Source organism: Sylvia atricapilla, chromosome 14, assembly GCF_009819655.1.
Source record: "Sylvia atricapilla isolate bSylAtr1 chromosome 14, bSylAtr1.pri, whole genome shotgun sequence".
Lineage (NCBI taxonomy): Eukaryota > Metazoa > Chordata > Aves > Passeriformes > Sylviidae > Sylvia > Sylvia atricapilla.
The window spans coordinates 17164362-17189164 of record NC_089153.1 but is presented as its reverse complement, the minus strand read 5'-3'; the positions used below and the strand labels follow the sequence as shown (position 1 = coordinate 17189164).

At 59.9% G+C, this 24803-nt stretch overlaps 1 protein-coding gene across 2 annotated transcripts; it reads right to left on the bottom strand.

The window, feature by feature from the left end:
- Positions 1-1836: 1836 nt before the first annotated feature.
- AFAP1L1 (actin filament associated protein 1 like 1) lies at positions 1837-21874 on the bottom strand. Of its 2 annotated transcripts, none has more exons than XM_066329395.1 (19): positions 21829-21874; positions 10800-10928; positions 10264-10347; positions 9379-9479; positions 9120-9231; positions 8699-8797; positions 8126-8337; positions 7624-7803; positions 6887-6973; positions 6566-6659; positions 6293-6445; positions 5718-5929; positions 4650-4795; positions 4308-4386; positions 4098-4215; positions 3796-3960; positions 2611-2789; positions 2229-2357; positions 1837-1984 (listed from the first exon to the last, which is right to left on the bottom strand). In XM_066329395.1, exons 1-19 carry the CDS (start codon positions 21842-21844, stop codon positions 1961-1963), a joined length of 2319 nt encoding a protein of 772 aa, XP_066185492.1. In that variant the 5' UTR covers positions 21845-21874; the 3' UTR covers positions 1837-1960. The 2 variants fall into 2 exon arrangements, with proteins under 2 accessions (XP_066185492.1, XP_066185493.1); XM_066329396.1 differs by having other exon boundaries at positions 4098-4212.
- Between the last annotated feature and the right edge of the window lie 2929 nt (positions 21875-24803).

Sequence of the window (24803 nt, the reverse complement as noted above, 5' to 3'; positions counted from 1 at the left end):
ATCAGACCTGGAGCTCAGCCCTGGACACAGCTCCGGTGTCCCAGGGATCAGACTTGGGCACCCAGCACTGGTTCCCTGGAGCTCAGCCCAGGACACAGAACCAGTGTCCCAAAGATCAAACCTGGAGCTCTGCCCAGCACACATCTCTATGTCCCCAGGAGTCAGTCCCAGCCCCAGCTGCTGTCCCCAGCAGAGTTTGGACCTGCACACTGGGTACACAGCTCTGCTCCCCTTGGCTCGGACATGGGCACGTGTCTCTGTCCCCCGGGGCTCGGACCTGGTCCCCCCAGGGCTCGGACCTGGACACAGCTCTGTCACCCCAAGACACACAGCTCCTGCTGCGGGCTGGGTGGGTTAAGGGGTGATAACAGGGGAGGTTCACCTCTAGTTCAAGAAAAGGCTGGAAGGGACTGAGAGTGTTCCTTACCTGAATGAATAAACATTAACCAAAGACCACAACAACTGCGGGCTACCCAGCGTGAAGGATGAGGAGAGATGGCTTCAAACTGCCAGAGAGCAGGGTTGGATAGGATATTGGGAAGGAATTCTTCCCTGTGAGGATGCTGAGGCCCTGGCACAGGGTGCCCAGAGAAGCTGTCCCATCCCTGGAAGTGTCCAAGGCCAGGGTGGATGGAGCCTAGAGAAACCAGGGACAGTGGAAGGTGTCCCTGCCCCTTGGAACGAGATGAGCTTTAAGGCCCCTTCCAACCCAAGCCAGTCTGGGATTCTCTGATGTGCTCTCAGGGGCTGCTTGTCCCAGCAGCTGCTGCCACAGGGTGCTGAGCCCACCCCAGCCCCTTTCCCTGGGAGCAGGAGTAGAATTCCCACCTTGTTCCCTCAGTCAGAGGACCAGGCAAGCCAGTGCCAGCGTTTTTATTAAAAGCTGCTTACCTAGGTACTAACACAGGGCTGTGGAAGAGCGAGCTCCAGAGGTTAATTGTGGCAGTCCATAGCATGAGAGGGTGATGGTGACTCCCTTCTTCCCAGCACAAAAGCTGGGGTCTTTCATTTCCATTCCTGACCCTTGTTTCTGCCTGTGCTGAATGACCTTACTCTCTATTTCGCTTTTCTACTCCAATAGCCCTGCTGGCTTTTTTTTTTTTTTTTTTTAATTTTTAGACTTCCCTTCACTCCATTTTGATCACATGCCTTACCAATCTGTGTCTGAGTGCAGCAGCCAGAGTGTGAATGTGCTGTTGGCCAGGAGACAGCCCTATCCCCTTCCCTACTCCCCCCCAAAATGCAGAAAGCTGGCCTGCCTCCATCCCCAGCCCTTTGCAGCACTTCAAAGCTGTTTAGCAAAGGTAAAAAGTGTCCAGTGTTAATTTGCTTTCCAGTGCTGACACTTGAGCTTCCTTCATTCCAAGGGAAGGCATCATGCCCTCACCCTTATTGCCTGGAGAACAAGAAGGAAATATTGGACAAAGGCACAGCAAGCTCGAGCCGTGAGGAACCCTGAGATGAGACCCTGCAGAGCTGGGAGCAGTGAGCAGGGTGAACAGGCGGCATCTCCAAAGTGGCTGGTCCTGAGCAGCTCCTGAATCCCAAAACTGAGGGGGCCAAAACCCCAACAAGTCCATGGTTGCTTTGGCAAACGTCGGCCTGGACACACGCTGATCCCAAAAACTGGAGCACTTGCTGGGCAGTGCCAACTGCCAGCCCCAGGCTCTGCTCTCCTTCCTTCTGCACCCAGAGTTTGTGTGGCAGTCCTGGCTCCGGGGCAGGCTCCCCCAGAGCTGGGTTACCCCATCGTTTGTGACCCTGATCCACAAGGAACTCCCTTTCCCCACCCACCTCCCTATCCCCTCCCGCCCCCTTCCCCTGGTTTATAGTGGTGGTGAGGGTCGGGAGAAGGTGTCTTCCCACCACTCCTCCCCACCACCCTCCCAGTGTCTTGGAGAAAGGGGGCTGGTAGCTCCTCCGTGATCCCCAGTGTGTGTTCGGGGCTTGGCAGGCTCATTTAAGTCTGCTTCTTTTCCCATTCCTGCAGAGAAAGGAAAAAAAAAAAAGCCAAAAAATCAGGGGGTGAGGAGACATCACTGGAAAAGCAACACTTCGAGGCGTCCCTCCCTCCCAGCATTTCCCAAGCATTTTCACTGCTGCTGTTGTAGGGGTGATGCTTTCCCCCCTCCCACCCAGCCCTGCACTTCCATGAGTTCATGGCTGACAAGGGGCAAAGACTGAGATTTCCCGTGGGGCCAGGGAGGAGAGGGGGAGCAAAGCAGGACCTTGGCTTTCCGCAGCACGCTCCCCGTGTTGGCAGGGATGATGGAGGGGCTCCTCTTCCTCAGCTCTGCCGCACAGTTCACAGGCACCAAGTGCTCAGGGGGGCTCCCGTTTGGCTTGTTTGTTGTCTCCTGTGGAAAAGGGAGAACAAGAAAAGCTTAGGAAACACAAGAAGCATTGACAACTAGATTAAAAAAATAAAAAAAGAGTATGAACTGTAATGAGATAAAAGTTGAGGTGATCAAATTTAACTCACACACCTTTGTCCACAATGGGACAAAGCCACAGGGACGTCCCCTCTCCCCTCTGCTGCTGCCCACAATACCCCAACCACTGTTTCCTGCAGAAGCTGGGAGCTATGAGTGAGGAAAAAGGGATGCATACCCCATTCTCAGCCTTGCTGGTCACGGCCAGCCCCAGGGCCGGCCCTCCTGCCAGCGACTGCTTCAGCTGCTCCTTCACTTCGGTCAGCTTGAGCTCCAGATCCACCCGAGACTCCTCCTTGTGCCGGCAGCGCTCCTCCAGCGCCGCCACCCTCTGCTCCAGCTCCTGCAGCCTCGGCCCTGCGCGGACAAGCGCCCAGCTGAGCGCTGCGGGAATCCAGCCACCGTGCCGCACGGCGACACTAGATGGGGCTGCCAGCCCGGCACAGCGCTGCAGCCAGCCCAGCTCCCGGCCACTTGGTGTCCCTGTGCCAGCCCGGTGTCCCTGTGGCCAGCCGGTGTCCCTGTGCCAGCCCAGCTCCCGGCCACTTGGTGTCCCTGTGCCAGCCCGGTGTCCCTGTGGCCAGCCGGTGTCCCGGTGCCAGCCCAGCTCCCGGCCGCGCTGTCCCTGTGGCCAGCCGGTGTCCCTGTGGCCAGCCCGGTGTCCCTGTGCCAGCCCGATGTCCCTGTGGCCAGCCCGGTGTCCCTGTGCCAGCCCAGCTCCTGGCCACGCTGTCCCTGTGGCCACCCGGTGTCCCTGAGCCAGCCCGGTGTCCCTGTGCCAGCCCAGCTCCCGGCCACTTGGTGTCCCTGTGCCAGCCCAGCTCCCGGCCACGCTGTCCCTGTGGCCAGCCCGGTGTCCCTGTGCCAGCCCAGCTCCCGGCCACCCGGTGTCCCTGTGCCAGTCCAATGTCCCTGTGGCCAGCCGGTGTCCCTGTGCCAGCCCAGCTCCCAGCCACGCTTGTCCCTGTGGCCAGCCCGATGTCCCTGTGGCCAGCCCGGTGTCCCGGTGCCAGCCCAGCTCCCGGCCACGCTGTCCCTGTGGCCACCCGGTGTCCCTGTGCCCAGCCCGGTGTCCCTGTGGCCAGTCCAATGTCCCTGTGGCCAGCCCGGTGTCCCTGTGCCAGCCCGGTGTCCCTGTGCCAGTCCGGCAGAGCGCTGCAGCCAGCCCAGCTCCCGGCCACCCGGTGTCCCTGTGCCAGCCCAGCTCCCGGCCACGCTGTCTCTGTGGCCAGCCCGGTGTCCCTGTGCCAGCCCAGCTCCCGGCCACCCTGTCCTTGTGGCCAGCCCGATGTCCCTGTGCCAGCCCGGTGTCCCTGTGCCAGCCCAGCTCTGTACCCGAGCACCTCGGATGGCGCTGACCTACCCGTGCTGCCCTTCATGGCTTCCCGCAGCTCCCGCTTCTCCTTCCGCAGCAGCATCAGCTCGCTGCGGATCGATGCCTTCTCCTTCTCCAGCTTCTCTTTCTCCGTCAGGAATCGCCTGGCGTCCTCCTCGGCCCGGTTCTTGCCGTACCTGTACTGGTTGGCACCTGCGGGCACGGGGAGACCCGTGAAGGGCTGCCCTGGTGGCCCCCCTGGTCCGGCTGAGCGCACCCACCACATCCCTCTGGAGAACAGCCCCGTCCTGCCCTGGAGCCCTGGGGAGGTTTGTGACCCGGGGACTCACTGGACGCGTGTCTCTTCACTTTGACTTGCGGGTCCACTCGTCGCGACTTCTCGCTGCAGGACGAGGCGTGGCGCTTCACCTGAGCTGCCCCCGGCCGCCCCGGCTCCTCCTCCGCCTGCTGGGAGGAGAGAGCGAGCTGAGACACCTGCAGGGCCGGCCCGTCCCTGGGCCACCGTGGTGGAAGGGGATGAGCCATGAAGTCGTGCTCACCTGAACCTTCTCATAGGGCACATCATCGTACACCACCCGAGAGGAGTCCGCTCGGTGATCCTGCGAGGAGCTGGCCCACCTGCACAAGGAGAGGGGAGGTCTTCCTTTCCAGAACATCCTTGCCAGCCCCTCAAGGAGCCCTTCCAGCATCTCACGGCTCTACCCCACCACACCCTTCATCAGCACCGATGGAAACCCTTTCAGCTTCCCATCCTGCCCGAGGGACCAACCCCTGGGGCACTGAGTGTCCCAGCCTGTGCCCGCTCCAGGGAACCCACAGGGCCAAGGATCACCGTGCCCAGCCCAGCCCTCACCCCTGGCACGGCAGGAGCCCAGCCTTACAGGTAGGAGTGTCTCACGGCCGTCACGATGTTGGCAATGGTCTCCACGTCCACGTAGTCGTAGTGCAAAGCCTCTGGGGCTGTCTGCGAGCCTGTTTCCACCAAGAGGAGACCCAGCCAGCGGCCCAGGTCTTCAGAGCAGCTTGCCTGGAGGACAGAGGAAGAGTTGGGGTGCATGCCCAGCTCCCAGCCCCTCTTCCTTGCTGCCTCCCGACACAAAGCCCTTCTGTGCACAAAGTTCCCATGTCGCTGCCCCAAAAGGTGGCCTGAGTTTTCCAGGGGAGGACCAAACAAGCCACTGCTTGCACGGCGTGGTGATCACCCCAAGGATTGCTCCCTGTCCTAGGGTGACTTCATGATGCTTTATGATTTCTTCTCGTCTGTTTTGTTTGTGCTGTATATTGAGTTCTGTGCTTTTAGGATTAGTTTTGAGAGCGAAGCAGGAAAAGAAGTAGGCAGTTCATTTTGAGGAATAGCATTCACTCTTTTGCATTCTTCCTCTGGTGTGTGTTCAGCTGAGACACGGACAGCAGCAGAACAGAAATCTTTTTTTGCTTTTAGTTAGTTTAGCTAGCTAAGGTAGAGAAGCTTCTTGGAGTGTTGTGTTTTTTGGTTGTTTTGTTTTGGGGTGTTTTTTTTTGTTTGGTTTGGGTTTCTTTTTTTTGTTTGTTTTTGTTTTGTTTTGTTTTTTTTTAAGACTGTTTAAACCTGCTTTAGACTGAAAGATGAGCACCAGGGAGCTCACACCTGCAGCCCACCGGGGCCTAGACCTCTAGAGGGACTGATAAAAAACTAAGAGAGAGTCGAGCTACACCTATGGCAAGAACTTTCTCAATTTGCTATCTTACTCCAGAACGAAAAGTTTTATTGTTTTGTATTACCCATTTTTTAAAATTTCTGGGCACTTTGTTCGCTAAATAAATAGTTTTTTCTACATTTTTTTTCCAAGGAGGAGCACCCCTCAGGGCTTTTGGTTTGCTCCCCAGAAGTGGCCTCTAATTAGAAGTTTCTCTTAAATTCGCCCTAAACCAGGACACTCCCCGCAGCATCCTGTCCCCACCGTGCTCACCTCCAGCGCCGCCACCTCGTGCCCGTGGCGCAGGATGCGGAAGGCGAAGGGATGCTTGGGCCCCAGCCCGGGGACCACCTCGCAGCCCCGCAGCACGATGGCGTTGACGTGCGTGCGCAGCTCCGTGCGCTCCTTGTGCAGGTACAGCGTGTTGCCCTTGAGGCGACACCAGCGCTCCTTCCAGCACTGGTTCACCAGCACGCTGAGGTAGCCTGCGGGGTGGCAGAGGGAAGGAAAAGGCATCAGCGCCTGCTCTGCTGGGCAGGCTTTGGCCAGGCAGAGGTTACAGCATGGCTTTCTACTCGTCCAGCACTTCTGTGCCTCAGTTTCCCCGCCGCAGACAACCAGCTGGGCCCAGGGGAGCTGCCAGCTGCACACAAGCCTGGTTTTGGGGACATGGGTGACCCCTTGACCACTCATGGCTGGAATTTGCAGAGCCAGGCAGCATTTCCCAGGCTGTGGCGGTGTCACAGCCCCCTGATGAGCTCGTCCCCACCCCTCACCCCTACAGGATGTCACTCCCCATTGATCCCACTCCACTCCCAGCCCCATCTTTGCCCCCAGCTTGCACCCACCGCAGCAGGGGATGTCCTCCTCGGTGGAGGAGGTCTGGGTGTCCTCGGGGGATGGCTTCTTCTTGGAGAAGCTGATGATCCTGGTGATTTTCTTCCCCGCTGCCCGGCTCATGGAGCCCTTCAGGTCAGCCAGGCCGCTCTTTTTGCCTTTCCCTGGAAGGACAGGGGGGCTGTGTGACCCTGGTGCGTGTCCTGGCATCCCAGCTGGCTGCAGAAGCTGTCCTGGCACACAGCTGGCCCTGGCTGGGTGGGCAGTGGGGACAGGGACCGTACCGTGCTCGCCGTGCTCTCTGCGGGTGGCCGGGGACCCGGTGTCACCCATGGCCACGCTGTCCGAGTCTGAGGTGTGCTTCTCCTGGGACAGCCTCTGTGGGAGAGCAGAATCCCATCAGCAAATCCGCCAGCCACTGCCAGCCCTTCATCCCCCTGCACAGGGCTGGGAGATCCAGCTCCTGTTCTCCTTCCCAGCCCTGCACAGCTCCCGTGGGAATGGGAAGGGTTTTTTGGACAGCCCCAGGAATTTGGGGTCCTCCAGCCTCTGTGTCCCCCAGGTTTGTCCACAGCAGCCCCACACAGCCCCTTAGAAACCATCACCTTGTCCAGTTCCATCTTGCACGGCATCACTGGGGAGGTGGGGGCTTCCATGCCTCCTGCTGCTGGGCTGCTGGCCTCCTTTATCACCTGCACAGACAGCCCCAGCTGTCACTTCAGAATGACCCCAGGGCCAGGGCTGCCCTCCCTGGCTCAGCTCCTTCACTCCCAGAGCCAGGCTGAACCAGGGGAACAGCTCCTGGTCCCCACAGCTCAGGGCAGCAAACCCAGCTTGGGACTGCTCACCCCTTGGCCCTTTCAAAATTTTAACCAGTTTTGTGGGTTTTGTCGGGAATTTTGGAAATCTCCGAAGGGAGAGGCTGAGGTGCCAAGCCCAGCATCATCCTGCCGGCACAGTACACTTTGTGACCCTCCTATTTTAAGGCATGGCGTGTCCTGGGTGTGTAAAACAACCCTGTTCTCCCACATTGGGGGTGACAGCTGCCTTGGTGGTGTGCTCAGAGGCTCCTTTCCCACCCACCACCCCTTCCCCGCAGTCCTGGCTTCCCGGCCCCGAACAAAGGCAGGAAAAGGCCCTGGGGAAGAGGAAGGGGAGAGCAAACATCCCCCCAGCCGGGGCTATCAGCTCCGGAGCCGCCCAGGCGCTGGGAAGCGGCCGATAAGAGACAGGAGCAAAGCCCCTTTCCCCTTCCAGCCTTCCCAGGACAGCCCCCTCCCCAGCTCGGGCAGCGAGGATGCCAAGGGGAGGCTGTGGATGGCCCTGGCAGGAGCAGCGGTACCTTGAGCCACTCCTCAGCCTGCTCCTTGCTCTGCACTGCCAGCACCAGCGCCTCGGCCCCCGGCAGCGAGAACCGCAGCTCGTGCTTCTTGCGCCGCCCGTCCTTGGGGACATAAATGACGTTGCAGGTGGCCAGGGGCACCTCCATGTGTGGCTGCCGGTCCTTGGAGCTTTTGTAGCACTAAAGGAAGCAGAGGGAGCTGCTCAGGGCTCAGCCAAGCCTGGCTGGCTGCTGTGCTGGAGGGGTCTCAGGTGGTACGGGGTCTCAGGTGGTGGCACAGATGGAGGTGGCTCAGGCCATGCAACAGCCTGAGGGTGCCCTCTAATTCCGTGGTGTCCCAAAAATAGGGGAGCCCTGTGTTCCCTTGCAAGGTAAGCAAGCTGCTTGGGGGCAGCCTTGGGGCAGGGGCTTTGTTTGGATGATGCTTTTTCCCTTCAGTTTGGGCTCGGCCACCCTCCCAACCCCCCCAGGGGGATTTCTGTGCCCCCCAGGCCAGGCTCACCAGCAGTTTGCCATCCCGGATGATGGTGAGCTGCTTGGCCCACTGCCCAAAGCGCTTCTTGCGCAGGAGGAACGCGCAGATCCGGCAATCCTTCACCAGGTTCATGGAGGCCTCCTCTGAGGGCCACTGGTGTGTCAGCTGCTGGCCCTTGCCCTCCTCCTCCTCCTCGTCATAGGACTCGTAAGAGCTGCTCATGGCGTCCGAGTCATTGTCTGGAAGGAAGCAGGGGAGTCACCCTGAAAGGTGCCACACGCCCTGCCAGGGTTCCCCAAGCCCAGCAGGCTCCAGACAGAGCTGGGCTGGGTGGATTCCGTGTCGTCCTCTGGAAACAGCAGCCTTTGGCACCGTCTCCATTTCCCTTGGAATCCCAGCAGGATGCTCCTGGGCCCAGTGCCAGCCCCAGGTGCATCTATCCACAGCCCTGGGCTGGTTTATTCCTTTGCAAGGCTCACACTTTGGAATCCTGGTTCTCCAGCCTCAGCCCCAGCAGCCCCCAGCCCATTGCTCAGCCCCACCTCGGGTTTGACTTGTCCAAAGCTCTCCCCTCCCTGTGGAGGACGCCCAGATACCTACAGGAATTTTTTTGCTCCCCGTTTATCCTGGTGACGGGGTAGTTGCTGTCTGCATCCTCGTAATAGCCGTCCTCGATGGAGTTGGGGGGGCTGGAGCTGTCTGCAGGGGAAGCACAGGGAGCTGCTACACTCATTTTTCCCCCATGGATGCTCAGTGGGGGCACAGCCAAGCACACCCCTTCCCAGGGCATCCCAGCACTGATCCTCCCACAGCTCTGATCTCTCCCCATCCCCTCATTCCCAGTCTAGCTGGAGCAAACAAGTGGGATGGAAGGGAGTGGGGTGAGAGCAGTGACAATTCCTTCCCCAGGATGAGCACTCCAGCCCACTGAGAGGGATTTTTCAGGCGGGTGAGGGATGCAGTGGGCAGCTGGTTGGGGCTGTCCCCACCCTCCTGCTGGCCTGGATGGAGCAGGACTCACTGCGGGAGGTGATGTACTCAGGGGCCTTGCCGGGGCCCAGGGGCAGCGCTTCCTCGTAGTAATCCTCAGGAGGGGGAGTGGTGGGCAGTGGAGGAGCAGGATCCACAGGAACCTGGAGCAGACACACCTCCAGCATGAGGCAGGCAGCAGCAGGGGCTGCAGGAGCCCCAGCAGGGCACAGGAAGGTCCCACCCTGGCCACTGTCACCTCGCCATGCAGGTGCAGAGCAGACCTGCCTTGGGGACAGCCAGGCACTTACAGAAGGTTTGGTTGTCTGGTTCCTCTCCAGCTCCACGCCAACGCTGTCACTGGTGTCCCCCTCCTCCTCCTGCATGTCCTGCAGGTCCCGCAGGTCACAGTCTGCACGGGGGAGACAGAGGGTGAAGGGAGCAGGAAAGCAGAGCTGGACACCCCAGCTGTGACCTCCAAGGAACTCTCCCTCCACGGCCCTTCCCTGGGAATCACTGGTAAACCCAGCTGGAGCGTGGATTCCCTCATGGCCAGCCCCCAAACGGCTACAGGGGAGCAGGAACAAGCACCCAGAGTGATGATGTCCCCACTCTGGACACAAGAATGTAGCTGTCACTCTTCTTCCAAAGGACCCCAGGACAAGCAGGCACCCAGCATGACCCCCAGGGCACCCCTCCAGCTCAGCCACACGTACCAAACTCCTCAGAGAGGGACCCACACGTACCAAACTCCTCAGAGAGGGACCCACACGTACCAAACTCCTCAGAGAGGGACCCACACGTACCAAACTCCTCAAAGAGGGACCCACACATACCAAACTCCTCAAAAAGTGACTCAAACATTCCAAACTCCTCAGAGAGGAACCCACATGTACCAAACTCCTCAGAGAGGGACCCAAAGGTACCAAACTCCTCAAATAGGGACCCAAACATACCAAACTCCTCAAAGAGGGACCCAAACATACCAAACTCCTCAAAGAGCGACTCAAATGTACCAAACTCCTCAAAAAGAGACTCAAACATTCCAAACTCCTCAGAGAGGGACCCACATGTACCAAACTCCTCAGAGAGGGACCCAAAGGTACCAAACTCCTCAAAAAGAGACTCAAATGTATTAAACTCCTCAAATAGGGACCCAAACATGCCAAACTCCTCAGAGAGGGACCCACACGTACCAAACTCCTCGAAGAGGGACTCCACGAAGCTGGTGCCGTTGCCCAGGGACGCTGTGTTGACGTACATGTAGTCCACATCCTTCCCTGGAATTGAGGGGGATGCTCTGAGCCCGGGGCGGGCACTGGCACCCCGCAAACACCAGCCCAGGGATGCAGAGCAGGCGCTGGGGATGCAGGAACCCCCAGGGATGCTGCAGCTCCCCCGGGAGAGCAGGAACGGGGGGAGGCTGTGAAGCCCCCAGGTGCACAGGGCCGGCCTTCCCGCGGAAACCCCTGTGCTCAGCACAAAGCCAGGGCAGGAAAAGCTCTGGGAAGCAGCATTTCCGCAGGGAGCAGCCCTCTGGATCCGTGGCAGCGCTGACGCCAGCCCTGCTCCCGGGGCAGGGCAGAGCTGGGAAGGGAAAGCGGGAAGCAAAGTGCCCTGAGGGGGCTGAGCAGGTGCTGGGCTCATCCCTGTCCTGCAGGAGCTTTTCTCTGCGCTGCTGGGAGCACCCACTGCCTTTGGGAACAGCCACTGGCTGCAGAGGGACACAGACCTGCAGGCGGCTGCAGCTTCTGCAGGATGGTGGAGACAGCCAGCTTCTTCTCCTGCGTGGTGGCACTCAGGTACTCGTGGTCCAGCAGCTTGAGCAGAACGCTGAGCTCTGGCAGGAGCTGATCCAGCACTGAGGGGAGCAGGAAAAGAATCCCGTCAGCCAGGAGGATGGTGGGATGCTGGGGTACAAGGCAAACTGGGGCTGGAACTCCAGCAAAGCTCTGGAGCTGGAACTCCAGCAAAGCTCTGGAGCTCTGGACAGGGCACAAAGAAAGAGCTGCAGTTTCTCCCAGTGCAGGATCCCCGCTCCTGGCAGCCACCAAACATCCTCAGGGCACAGCTGGGGTGGCACACAGCTGGCTTTGGGTCTCCAGGGACAGCAGCAGAGGCCAAGGGTCACCCCAGAGGCAGCTCTGACTGCTGACTGATGGGGGTGGCTCGAAGGAGGGGACAGTGCGTGTCCCAGCAGCACGGGGCTGGCACAGCGGATTTCCCAGAGGAAGGGAAGGATTCTGAGCCACTGCTGGGATCCTCCTCCTCCATGTAAAGGCACACGGAGCCAAAAGCAGCACAATAAAACCAGAGGGTGTTTCAAAGGGTGAAGAGGAGCCCAGCAGGAGGGGGGTGATGTGGAGCAGTGCCAGCCAAGACGAGCCCCTGGGCACAGAGACAACGTGCCAGCCCAAATTGTCACTGTCCCAGGACACGGGGCAGGAGGAGGCTCCTCCTGCCTCCCTGCATTCTACCTCCACAGCCCTTCTGCTTCCTCCTCCCTCCCTCAGCCTCAGCCCTTGTGGCCACAGCGGCGGGCAGTGCCCACCTCCCGTGGGCAGGACAGACATGGGCAGCAGGAGAAGCCTCAGCGCTGCTCCACGAGGAACAGACCCTCAAGTCCTTGGGGAAGGAGAAAGCAGCCCCAGGGAATGGGACTCCTGCTCCTTGACATCCCACAGCCATCACCCAGGCTCAGGACAGGTCCTGCTGGTGGTCTCAGCTCGCTGGCCCTCACCAGCACACACCTCCCGTGGTGGGGACCTGCTCTGCCCCACTCAGCCAGGAGCTCCCACAAAGGGGACGGGGACTGTGCAGGCTCCCTGCACTGGCTTTCCACAGCTCACCAGCCCATGGTGTCACCAGCATCATCCACACTGCCAGGACACCCCAAACCCCAGCCTGTGGTGTCACCAGTGTCCCCACACTCCCAGGACACCCCAAACCCCAGCCCATGGTGTCACCAGCATCATCCACACTCCCAGGACACCCCAAACCCCAGCCCATGGTGTCACCAGCGTCCCCCCACCCCGTGCCACATGCAGGACATGTCCCATCCCAGCCACCAGCTCCGTGTCAGGGCTCTGGGCAGCCAAGGGCAGAAGGGCAGCCCTGGTTTCCATGAACAGTGCCCAAGCAGGCCGGGAGGGGGCCAGGGGACCCTGCTGGCCACCCCAGGCCGGCTGCCCCATAAGGCAGGGCTGCTGGCAGCGCCTGAGCTCAGCAGAGCCCCGAGCCGGGCACACTCAGCACGGACACAGAGCTCTGAAGGAGCCTTTGTTTCCCCCCCAGCTGAGCTGTCCCCTCCGTCTCCCTTGTTAAACATCCTCCAAAATCCGCTCGGGGGAGGGCTGGGGACACTCAAAGAGGCCTGTGATCCCAGGAGGGTTCGCTGAGCAGAGCCCGGGGCAGCGCAGGGACACAGGGAATTCATTTCCTACGCTCCTTAGGCTCCCGGCCTGGAGCAGCTGAATGGGGAGGGGGCTGCGGGAAGTCAGGGGAGAAGGTTTGGGGGCAGCAGGGGATGGTGTGACACCCAAGGTCACCTGGCAAGCGAGGAGCAGCACAGACACTTGTGCAGGAGCAGGTGAGAGTGAGCACAGAGCCACAAAGGGGACAGGGGACACATCTCCTGTGGGCACTGGTGTGTCCCCCTGGGGGTCTGAGCCCGGGGACAGAGGCAGTGGGACAGCAAAGGGGAGGAGGGGGTGGGATGTCAGAGTGACCACAAGTGACACAGCTCAAAATGGACCCTGTGTCCCCTGCCCTGGGACACCTCCAGCCACCTGCTGCTTCCTGCATCCCAAATCTGTGGGATCAGACTTGGAACACAGACTGCCCAGGACAGAGAGTGACACCACAATCTCCCTCCTCTCCACGTCTGCAGCCTGACCGAGGAGGATGGGAGACGTCCACGAGGTCTCTGAGCCTGGGAAGGCCAGGACCTGTGGCAGCAGATGGCTTCAGCATTAACTTAGAGGCCTGGACGGGCTGGGGGAGACCCAGGGCAGCTCTGCTGGGACAGGGTGACCCAGGGGACAGCACCAGGACACCAGGGCTGTGCTTCCCCTGCTGCCAAATCCTGCCCTGGCAGCAGCACCAAGCTGCAAAGGAGCTGCATCCCCTCCAGCCCCTCTCTCCACCCTACACCAGGGCAGCTCTATTTTTAGACCCCACAAGTGTTCCCCTCCTCAGGGACCCTTTTCCCAGCACCGAGATAAGGTCTGGACACAGCCTGCAGCTGCAGAGCCTCTCTGCCCCTCCCCGGCTCTGCTCCAGCACAGCAGCAAAACCAGCTCCTGCTCCAGTAACCTGCAGGGAGGAGGAGGAGGAGGAAGAGGAGGAAGAGGAGGAGGAGGAGGAAGAGTCTCTGGCCAAGCCAAAGCAGGAGTTTCCTGGTGTAGAGACACAGTTTTGCAAGGGGACAGATAAGACAACCCCGTGGAGTTCTGACTCCAAGAAAAGCCCAGTGTGCAGCTTGAGGGAGCCCCGGGGAGGGGAGATGCTGAATCAGAGCTCTGAAATTCCGTAGGAGGTGCCACAGGGACCCCGATCCCCTGGGCACAGCTCTGCTGCCTCCGGCCACGCTTCCTCCTGCGCCAGGTGATGGCTGGGCCCGAGGGGGGCCGGGGGAAATCGGATGCTGGGAGTTAACAGCCATTGTTTGTAGCTAAAATAAAACCCAGGCACAAATAAATCCTTCCTGTTGGCACGGGCAGGGCCCTTGGCTGCTCTGCCTGCAGGCACAGGGCTCCTCACAGCTGCCACCCGCAGCAAACACACACCGAGAGCTCCTGGGATGTGGGGACAGCACCCGGGGACACCCCAGGGACACCCCAGTGACACCCCAGTGACACCCCAGTGACACCCCAGTGACACCTCAGTGACACCCCAGCCCCTGGGGGAGCCCTGCAGGGACAAACAGACCCAGAGGAGTTCTCTGCAGCACACTCTGTGCTCACCTGTCCACCTGCAAGAGCCACACGGGGCTGGGACGTGTCCCTGTGCCCTGGGGACATGCTGTGGGGACATGCTGCAGCCCCCTCCAGCCCCAACACCGCTGCTCCTTGAGGGAGCCCACGGCCTCCTGGGCACTTTGCTGAGCTCCCAGGGCTGTTCCTGTTCCCACTCCCATTCCCAAGGAGGTTTCTGCCTTGGTGGGGGTGGCCTGGCTCTGCCAGAATTGTCCCTTTGCGCAGGGGACAGGAGGACAGAGCTGCCTGCACCCTGCCCACGGCCACTGCTGTGGCCCTGCCCTGCCAAGTGGCAGCAGAGGGGCAGCAGGAGGCAGCCAGGCTCTGCTCCCATCACTCAGCCCCTGCTGGCTGTGGGGCAAACTGGGATGGACTGGCAGGGGCAGGAACAGCAGCCTGGCAAACACCTCCTCCTCCTCCTCCTGCCAGTCTGTCCTGCTCCAGCCAGAGGGCTTTTAGGGAAAAGCCGACCATTAATGATCACACTTGAGCCCTGGCAACATCCTGTAAGAGTGGAAGATTTGCTGAGGGGCCACTCGGTGCACATGAATCATCTCCTCCCTGCAAACAAGGGCCCCTTGAGTGGGGCGGATGGGGGGAGCCTCTGGCTCTGCATCCGACAATTCCAGCAGGAGCTGAGCTGGCTCCTGCCTGCCTGGGACCCTGCCACCCTCCCTGGCCCTCCAGCTGCCCCTCTCGGGGATAACTCACAGCATCCTGCTCCCACTTTGGGTGCTGCAGCAGTTCTGGGTGTTGAGGAGCGCAAGGGAAGCTCAAATCCCAAATCTCAGCGTCTCCCCAGGGCCCCAGGCAGAGCGGCCATGCCCAGCTCCTGGGGCCCTCAGCGCCGTGGCCTTGCGGTAACTCATACCCTGAGCTGACAGCCTTGGAAAATCAGTTTGGGGAGATGAATGTGAAACCTGATTGCTTGAGGGGGCACAAGGCCCTCCCAGAGCAGCTTCTCCCCTTCCACCAGGGGCCTGCAGGGTTTGGAGGGCTTCTCTGTCCTGCCCCAGTCCTGGGACAGGGGCAGATGAGCCACCAGGATGGTTAAAAAGCACCAAGGGTGCCCAGGCTGAGCCTCCTCCATCAGTGTCCCCATCTGCTGCAGCCACCCCAGAGCTGACAGCTGCTCTAGGGATCCCTTTCCAGTGTCACCAGTTCATCCCAGCAGGGCTCAGGGGGCTCCAGTGCCACCAGTTCATCCCAGCAGGGCTCAGGGGGCTCCAGTGTCACCAGTTCATCCCAGCGGTGCTCAGGGAGGGTCCTGGGCCCGTCCTTTGCCAGCAGAGGCTCCTGTCCCCGGGATAAAGAGCCCTGCACAAAGCTTTGTCTCATGGCCTTGCTGCAGCCACTCACCCAGCCCAGCAGAGCCCAGGCAAGCCCAGCCCAGAGCTGCTCCCTCAGCCAGGCTCTTCCCAGACCCAGAGGGGTTCTGAGCCCTCACCACCTCCCAAAAAGGGGAGAAGAGCAAAGGGAGCCACAGCTCTGCCCTGCACCAGGGAACTGGACACAAGCAAGGCTCCAACATCCCCCTCTGAGCGCACTCTTTCCTGGAGGAGACATCAGTTTCTCACATCCTCCTCCTTCTTCCAACGAGGAAACAGGAGCGCTGAATAGAGGGAAGTGTAATTACAGGCTGATGGAGCGTGCAGAGGGCAAAGATTATCACCTGCCTTGGTGTCCCTGGCAGCTCACACACTGCGGGAACCATCACTCACTCCGGGGGACAGTGAAACCTCTTCCCAGTGTAATCAGATGTAAAAGGAGATGGAGAACAAGGGGATCCCAGCCAGCCCGGGGCCAGCAGGACAGCCTGGAGGGAGTGCTGCTGGCTGCAGCTCACCCCCAGCCTGGGTCTGGGCTCTCCTGGCGGTGTCACACCCAGAGCAGGGCTGTGGGTGGGAAATGTGCCCCCCAGTCCCAGCCCCTCACCCTGCACACTCCCCTTGGCACCCCGAGCCTTGGGCCAGGGAGTCCCCAGCACAGCCATGGGACATCAGGGGGACAGAGGCTCCCTGAGGGGACAGCCCCTGGGACAGCCCCTGCTGGGCTGCAGGGCACGTCCTTCCTCACAGCAGCTTCAGGTAATAATTAACAGGCTGATTAAATCACCCACAAGCACCTCCTTGTGACTCAGGCCGCCCGTGACCCCCCCAGTGCCCCGTGCTGTGGCAGGACCCTTCCCCAGGGGCTGCTCCCCCCCTTTTCTCTGCCCCCTGCAGAAGTTGGTGGCTGTTTGCTTTAGCTCACCCAAAGCAAACTTCATCCCCCAGACCTGGAGGCTGCAGCTTCCCCCAGCCCAGAGGAGCAGGGGCTGGTTTCTGGGTCGCCCCTCTCACAAATGACGCTGAGCAAATAAAATCCCCCAGGCGGGAGAGTGACCCTGCTGTGTCCCCAGAGAGGCCAGGGGCACCTCCAAGCTCTGCTCTAACCCCAGGGACCAGGAGTCAGCTCTGGAAGATCCCAGGGAGCAGGTTTAGTGCTCCCAGGCTACATTTCAGGACTGGGTGCCAGGCTCATGGCAGGATGCTCCAGCCCGGGAGCAGGGCTGGAGAACACATTTAAATAATGAATGAAAAGGAGAGGTTGGAGATGCCCTTTAAAGGAATAGTCAGGCAGGGGCGAGACCTGCTGAGTAATGTATAAAAAACAAGCTTCGGGCAGAGGAGAGATGTTAGGATTACTCAGAACGCAGAATAAACTGTCTTTCCTCCAACCAAAATTTTAGTGTCGGCCTTTTCCAAACAAACTCCAGCAACAGGTTGGCCTGGGCTCCTCTCCAGCACTGGGAGAGGCCCTGGGATGTGCCCCAAACCTTTGCCCACCCCCGTGCCCACCCTCCCTGGTGGTGGGCAGAGCAGTGGGAAACCTCCCTGGGTCACACCTTCCTGCCTCCGGGCACCTGGGGCTGTCACCTCTCTGCAGCCTTCGGTCTCTTCAGCCTCCAGGAGAGTCAGTATTCCAGCTAATTGCAGGAATTCCAGCTAATTGCAGGAATTCTGGTGGGGAAACTCCAATTCCCACCAGTCCATGACACCACCCAGGGCTGGATCCGGCCCCCACATCCCCCAGATCTCCTCCGGTGGGGATGGAAAGCTCTCTGCACCCCAAGAGACTCTTCTCCATGTCCTATCCATCCTCATTCCCCAAAAACGAGTTCCAAAATGCTTTGGGTGCAATTCCCAACCTGCAGGAGTGAGACAGGGGGAGGCCGCCAGAGCTGGGACATCTTTTTTGGGAGGAAAAGTCACACGGGGAGGTTGTGACAGGATCCTGAGAAGGAGAGGAGGATCCAAACCCTCCCCTAACAGGATAGGGGCAGGGATTTGCAGGAAGGAGCTGGTGGATCAGCTTTCCCAAATCCCACTGCGCTTTCCCAAATGCCTCCAACAGAGCAGGATGTGGATCCTCCTTTACAGAGCTGGTGGGAGGAGAAACCACAGATCCCAGTGAGGGAAAGAAATATCCCTGTGAGGGAAAGAAATATCCCAGTGGGGGAAAGAAATATCCCTGTGGGAGAAATAAATGTCCCAGTGGGAGAAATGAATATCCCAGTGGGGAAATAAATAGTCCTGTGGGGGAAATAAATATCCCAGTGGTCCTGGGGCAGGGAGATGTGCCCAGCACCCTGCCCTCAGCCTTGGCATCCCTGCCCTGACCCCGACAATGCCCAGGAGTTCCAGAGCTGTGCTGGACACGGGTTCCCTGCCTGGTGAGGAATTTAGGACCCTCTCAGAGACCACCCCCAGCCGTGTCCCCATGTCCCCAGGCCGAGGGTGTCGGTGTGTGGGGGCTGTGTGGCCCGGAGGACCCTCGGCCAGCAGGATAAGCGTTATTTTCTCAGCCCTTCCCTTTCCTTCCCTTGCCAAGCTCCGCCGGGAGCATCAGGTGCAGAGGCAAGGCCACCATCCGACAGCGTTTCCTACTCGTTTAACCCGTGCGGGGCAGGGCTGGAGGGGCAGGAAAACCGGGATATGCCAGCGGGGAAGGTGACAAGGTGTGACCCACTGCTCTGGTCACTGCGGGTGGCTCCACCAGTGCCGGGACTGCCTCACCTGCTTTGAACTCCGGGACACCAAAAGCAGCTCTCAAACCTGTTTTGTACTTCAGTTCTGTTCCTTGTTCTGCCCTTCACAACCCCAAAATTTTGGAGCACGTGAAATGGAGCAGCTGTTCCTCCATCGTGAACCTGGGGTGGGGTTTAATGCTCCAACAAACCCCCGGAGAAAGCCAAAGCCGTTCTATAAAGCGCTCCTTACACATTTCCTGCTAATTGCCAGCAATCAGAGCATTACCAGCATCTCCCTGAGCTCCCTCTTATCACTTCCACGATCAAATGCACATGAAAACCACTTTAAAAAAAAAAAAAAAAAAAAAAAAAAAAAGTATTTTGAGCATGGAAACCCCTTGCAGCAAAGCTGTTTTTGTTCCAAACCATTACGAAATGTCAGTGTTTTTCCCTGGCCTGCCAAAGAGCCGGCTTTGATGCCACGGGGAGGCTTTATCAGGAGCAGGAAAGGAAGGAGCTGCCTCGGGGGGAATGCTCAGAGTGGCTGTTTTATCCTTCCCTGCTGATGATCGTCAGCCCGGAATCCACACGGAGGGACCTGAGCTCCCCAAATGCCGCTGCTCTCAGCGCCTCGGGGCGATGACAGGAGGCTGCTGCCTGCCAGGGTGCCCTCCCTGCCCTGTCACCTCCTGGGTGCCCTGGCTGAGGTGCCAGCCCTCTGGCAGTGAAAGGTTTCCAGCCCCATTGTCTTCTTGCTGGCCCGGGACAGTGACATTTAATAGGGATTTTAGGGGACAAAGAGTTGTGTCCTTAGTTTGAAGGTTCCTTATAAACAGGAGATGTGTTCTTCTGGAGGGAGTTTGAGCTGTGCCGGACTAGATAATAGGGAAGGGTTAAAGGGTTAGGACACAAGTCTGGGATGCCAGAAACCACTTCAAGGCTCCCCTCTGCTGCACTGTTATCTCCTGTCCCCAGCAAGTGATTTGGCTCCTGAGCACAGGCAGAGCTCGGGCCGAGCCCAGTGCTGTCCTCTGGAAAGGCTTCCCACTGCCTGGGGCGAGACAACTCCTTCAGAGCCTTCCACAAAGCTTTCCTGGGCAGGGATAGGAACCTCCTGCAGCCCCCTGGGAGCTCGGGCACTGCTCCACAGCAAAGGGCACGGCAGCCTCGCGGCTCAGCACGTTTGCACAGGAAAAGAGCATTTCCAGGTCAAGAGTGGGAAAGAGACGGGTTTTCCAGGCACTGCAGGCAGACGGGACGGTCCCCAGGGCTCCTGGCTGAGGGACATTATCCCACAGTGTCCTTCTCCTCTCCGGCAGCTCCTCTGTGCCCCTCCGGAGCTGCCAGCAGCCTTCACACGGATCCAGGGATGCCCAGCGCTGCGGGCAGCAGGAGATTGGAAAATCCAGAGGGGCGAACAACCCCTTCAGCAGCGCTTCATCAGCATCCCCAGGGCCACCCTCGCACCCAGTTTGAGCCACCCCAGGGCGGCTCAGCCCCTTTCCCCAGCAGCCCCGGGCCGGGAACAGGCGGTGGCGGAGTTTCCAGCAGAAGGAATGGATGCAATGCGGAGCGGAGCTCGGCACTTGCCCGGCGCTAACAGCTGGCCCTGGCCGTGCTCCTCGGCAGCCCGGAGCCCTTCTTTGCACCGGCAGGATTCCTGCTGCCGCCTGGCAGGAATGATCCCGGCTCCCTCCCAGCCGTCCTGCAGCCTCCCCATTCCTGTGGGCGAGCTGGAGCCAAGTTTATCCCCGGCACATCTCCGCCGCCTCGGCTGGATTTAGAGCCCTGATAAGTTTGGGGCAGGAGTTAAATTCTGGTGGCTCCAAAGGTCAGGGAAGAGATACTAATGAGGGAGGAGAAGCCGTGTGTGAGCACAGGCGTGTTTGAGCGAAGGATGGCCTCCCAAATCACACACTGGGAGTTTGGCTTCTCCGTCAGCACAGCCCGAAACGACTCTGCCAGCAGCACCATTCCCCCCAGGCAGGCACTGCTGCAGAGCTGGGCCACCAGAACAAACTGGCAGGTGATAAAATCAGGGTACAGCAGGGCCTGAGCAGAGCTCCAGGTGAAGGAAGGAGCTGCCACAGACTGGGAAGGGCACAGAGTTCCTGCCTAACGCCAGACCCACCCTTTCACTGGCGAAATGAACCTTCACTCCACGAGTCACAGCCCCCAGAGGGGTCCAGCGGCTCTGGCTGATGAGCAGGAGGGGCTGGGGGAGGTTTACATTAGCGAAGAGCCACCCAAGTGCCAACAGCCATTCATCACAACACTCAAAACAAAGCAGGCAGGCGCTGCTGTCGCTGCCATGGCAGGCACCAACAAGGGGGACAAGAGAGGTCTTCTCTGGCAGGGTCAATCTGTGGAGAGGCCAAACCATGGCCAGACACGGCCCCCTCAGCTGGGCATCCCCGCCTTCCCTGCCATGAGCTCCTAGGTTTGGGTTTTGGGGTGGGCTGAGGTGTAAGGAGGGAATTTCCCGTCGGCTCACACTGCAGGAGGATGGGGAGGCCGGGACACTCTGCTCCCCCCTGTCCCCACCGGTGACATCCTCTGGGACCCTGAAGGACAGCTCTGCCATCAAGTGTCGCTTGCCGACACTCCCCCTCTTGCCACAGCTCCCTCCTCGAGAGCTGGCAAAGCCACCCTGGCTGCACACGGCCACAGGGGACAGCTGTCCCTGTCACCATCCCTGTCCCTGTCACCGTCCCTGTCCCTCCCCGGGCTGCAGGCCAGTGGCACGGCTCCCCAGGCGCTGACACCGTGCCTGTGTTTCCAGCAGCCCCAAACTCCCCCGAGCTGTTTCCACTGCGGAAACGCCACCCCATCCTTTTACATCGGCACGGGGAACTCTTGACCCCTGGGTGTCTGTGGTGCTGACCCGGGGCTGCACACACAGCACTCCTGAGCCGCCCGGGGACTTGAGCCTGGTCCAGCCCAGGCAGCCAGAGAGGCCCCTGGCCACTCTCTTATCGATTTTGGCCGGTGTTTCTGTAGCACCTCCAAGGACAGGTCAAGGGCCAGGACCCCCGTGCCCCATCCTGTCACCACCTGCTCCTCCTGCGCAGCCCCGGGCTGCGATCAGCAGCAGCAAGAAGCGATCCCACTGCGAACCTCCCTCTGCTCCCTCCAGGAGCCTGGCAGCCCCAGCAGAACGCCAGGACCTTCCCTGCAGAGCTGGCCCCAAGCCCTGGCAGGTTCATACAGATCCCAGATCAAAGCCCAGCAGCTCCGGGAGCCCAGTGCCACGGGCTGCAGGCGGGAAGCCCACACGTGTGGGAAGGCAGCTGCTCCCGGCGGGGTGGGGATCCGGCTCTCCGTGCCTTTACCGGACTCCCGGCCTCTTCCCCACACAGGGAAACGCTCTGAGCGCCATCAGCTCCATCGGGGGACGTCACCTCCCTTCGCATCACCGCAAACTCCCCTAACAGGCGCTTACACCCCACAGCCTCCCTTGCAGGCTCCTGGTGTTTTACCCATCCCACCAGCGAAGACAAACTGGTTCCAGTAGGAGCCCCAGGCGGCTCTGCCGGAGCGCTGGTGGCGAGCACGGAGCAGCGTCCCTCCCGGAGCCGGTGGGGATGCACACGCTCGGCTGGGACGGGATGTGCCACCCGCGATTCCCTGAGCCTGGCACGGGCATGCCCCGCGCCCTCCGCACTGCGCTCCGGGGAGGGGATGTACCGTCCCTTCCATTCCCATCCCGTCCCTTCCCGTCTCGCTCCTGGCCCTTCCCATCCCTTCTCTTGCCATCCCGTGCGGTCCCTCACCGCTGAGCCGGTCCATGTCCGGAGCCGAGGCTGTCGCTGCCGCCCCGGGAGCAGCGGGCGGGCGAATGTCGCGGGCAGCGGCCGCCCGGCGGGGCCGGCTCTGCCTCGGGGGCGGCCAATCCCTTCACCCGCCCCTCCCTCCTTCCCTCGCTCGATCGGTGTACGGCAGCGCCGAGCACCGGCCCGGCACGGCACGGCACCGGGGACAGCCCGCGGGGACAGCTGGGGTGCCCTGCCACCCTGCATCCCCTGCCACCCTGCACCCCTTATCACCCTGCATTCCTTATCACCCTGCATTCCTTATCACCCTGCACCCCTCATCATCCAGCACCCCTCTTCACCCTGCACTTCTTATCACCCTGCATCTCCTGCCACTCTGCGCCCCTTATCACCCTGCACCCCTCATCACCCTGCACCTCTTATCACCCTGCATCCCCACGACCCTGCACCCCTCGTCACCCTGCTCCCCCGCCATGGGCACCCCCAGACCCCCCTGGGCAGGGTGGGGGGTCCTGAGTGCACCATCTCCCCCTGCCCGCCTTGGGCAGCTTCAGTTTTGGGGAAAAATCCCCAGTTCCCACACTCAGTAGTAAGAACAGCTCCCGCTGACCCCTCACTCCTCCCTGAAATCCTCCCTGTGTCTGCTCCCTCCTGGTGTCCCTCCTGTGCCCAGCGTCCTCTGGCCATGCCATTGCCATTGTCGCCCCCCAGGACAGACCTCGGGGACACTGTGGGACGTGTGACAGTGTCCCAGGCGTGGCAACTCCCAGGACAATTGGGGCTGCCGCAGAGGGGACAGCAGATTGGGACAGAAATGTGATGAGGTTTCACACGGACCCAATCATTATCACTTGGGAACGCAATAATTGAATTATCAGATGGGAGATTCACAACTGGCCTGCAGAAATTCCCGTTTTGGGGCAATTTCAGCCCAGAATTACTCAGCCCCTTTCACCCCCCACGCCCAGTTGGGGACCAGCCCCTGCACGGACGGAGTTTGATGGCCTCTCCATCCTGGATTGAGCCCCAGTTTTCTTCCAAAACCTGGGGTCACCTTTGGGGCTGTGGTTGGGGCAGGAATCTCAGCCCAGGGCTGCCAACACTGCCAGGCTGCTTTGGGAATTGCAGAGCAGGCAGGGACAGCTCCCAGGGCAGCTGGTGACACCTGGGGTGTCCCTGCACACCCCCTCAGGGCCATGGGACACCAGCAGGGACCCTTGGAGTGTCTGCTGCCCCGAAATGGAGCTGGACAGGCTGCCCTGGCTCCAAGAGAAAAAAACCCAAAAAACCCCCAAGCTCTGCCTCAGTTTCCCCTCCTTTGCCCTGCAGGTCCTCGAGGAGGAGAGTTACTGTCCATAAAACGCTTTGGAAATGAAAAGACCTCGCTGTTGTGTTATTATTGTTATTAATAACACCCCCCAGGCTCTATCACTGGACCTGCTGCTGCAGAGGGGAGATTCCTACAGCCACCAACAGCCGAGTTTGATTTAGAGAGCCCTGTTCTGTATGAATAAAATAATTACCAAGAACCTCGGCTCGTTTACTGCTGCACTAAAGCAGATGAGCGATTCCCAGGGCCGTGCTGCCATCGTCACCTCAATCCCCAGCCCTCTCCTTGCTGGCATAGAGCTGCTGCTGCTGCTGATGGGAAAACTCCTGCCCTGGACCCCTGAACTCTGCCAAACCCCTGCAAGGGGAACCTGCTTTGGATTTTTTGGGCAGCTTTGGATTTTCTGGCAGGTTTTTTTTGGATTTTTGGGCAGCTTTGGACGGCACGGGAGGAACTGAATCCACTCTGTGGGGACACCAGGGGGTTTCAGAGGGGACCAGAATGTGGCCCATGGCACAGGGAAGGTAAAACCTGCACTGTCCCCTCACAGGGACTCTGCTGAGCTCCTCTGGCACCCCACAGATCCCTGGGCTGGTTTTGGGGATTGTTCAGTCCTGCTGTATGCCTGAAAATCCTGCAGGATGAGCAAACAGGAGAGCAGAGCACCACAGACACCAGGGAAGGGGTTTGTGTGGAAACAACCTGATCTGTTTTATGGAAAACAATAAGAAAAAAAAAAAAAGAAAAAAAAAAGAAAAAAAAAGTTATCCCGTAGAGTTTGGGATATGACCATGGAGAGTTTGTAGTGGAGGGAATTGCCTTCATTCCCAGAGGGATTCATCAGGGACTCAGGCAGCTGCGATGGGGAGTTTAGGAAAACCCAGCAGAGGTCCAGCAGGGAGTGGGACCTGCATTTCCCACTCCTCTCCTCTGGCCTTCCCCCAGCTCCAGGCTGGAATATCCTGGAATACTCAGCCCTGGACAAACCTGAAGAGCTGCACAAGGCAGGAGGTGGCTTTGGCTGTTCCACTTCAGAAGGGCTGGGTTTGGGAATGGAAAGTGGCAATTCTGGCACCTTGGGAGGATAAACTGACTCTGGAGCAAGCCAGGCTTTGCAGGGAAAGCCACCAGCCCAGGAGGGATTGGGGCTCAGGGTCTCACCTTGGCTCCCTGGGGTCCCCACCACTTCCATCCCCTGCCCCGAGCTCTGCATTTCCCATCCTGCAGTGCCCCCAGCCCTGATATGTGACGGCAGGGGGGGATTTGAGGAGCCTGGAGTGAGATCCCACTTTCCTGCCCTTGTGCCCAGAGCCTTTTCCACCCCTTCTCCAGAGCCCCAGTGGAGCAGAAGGGGATGGGACAGCCCCATCCAACCCCCATCCCAAACTCCTGCTCTGTGCCAGCCCTGGGCACCATGGCTGCAGCAGGAAAATCCTCCCCTCGTGTCCCTGTGGGGCAGCAGTGACAGAGTCTGGGGAGAACTCATCCACACAAAAAAACCAGGCTGGAAGAGGAAAGGAAACACAAAGAGCATCAAACAATGTGCAAGACTCCAATTCACTCTCAGGGGTGCAGAGAGGGCCCCTGTGGCCCGTTACAGCCCCGAGAATCATACAGAGCTGCCATATAGAGATCTCTCTATGTA

Excerpts from the sequence above, each read along its gene's own strand:
- AFAP1L1 (XM_066329395.1), bottom strand. Across the intron at positions 4,796-5,717 it reads ACGAGGTGGCGGCGCTGGAG|GCAAGCTGCTCTGAAGACCT; the intron begins GTGAGCACGGTG and ends TCTGTCCTCCAG. Across the intron at positions 2,358-2,610 it reads CCAGCAAGGCTGAGAATGGG|GAGACAACAAACAAGCCAAA; the intron begins GTATGCATCCCT and ends CCTTTTCCACAG.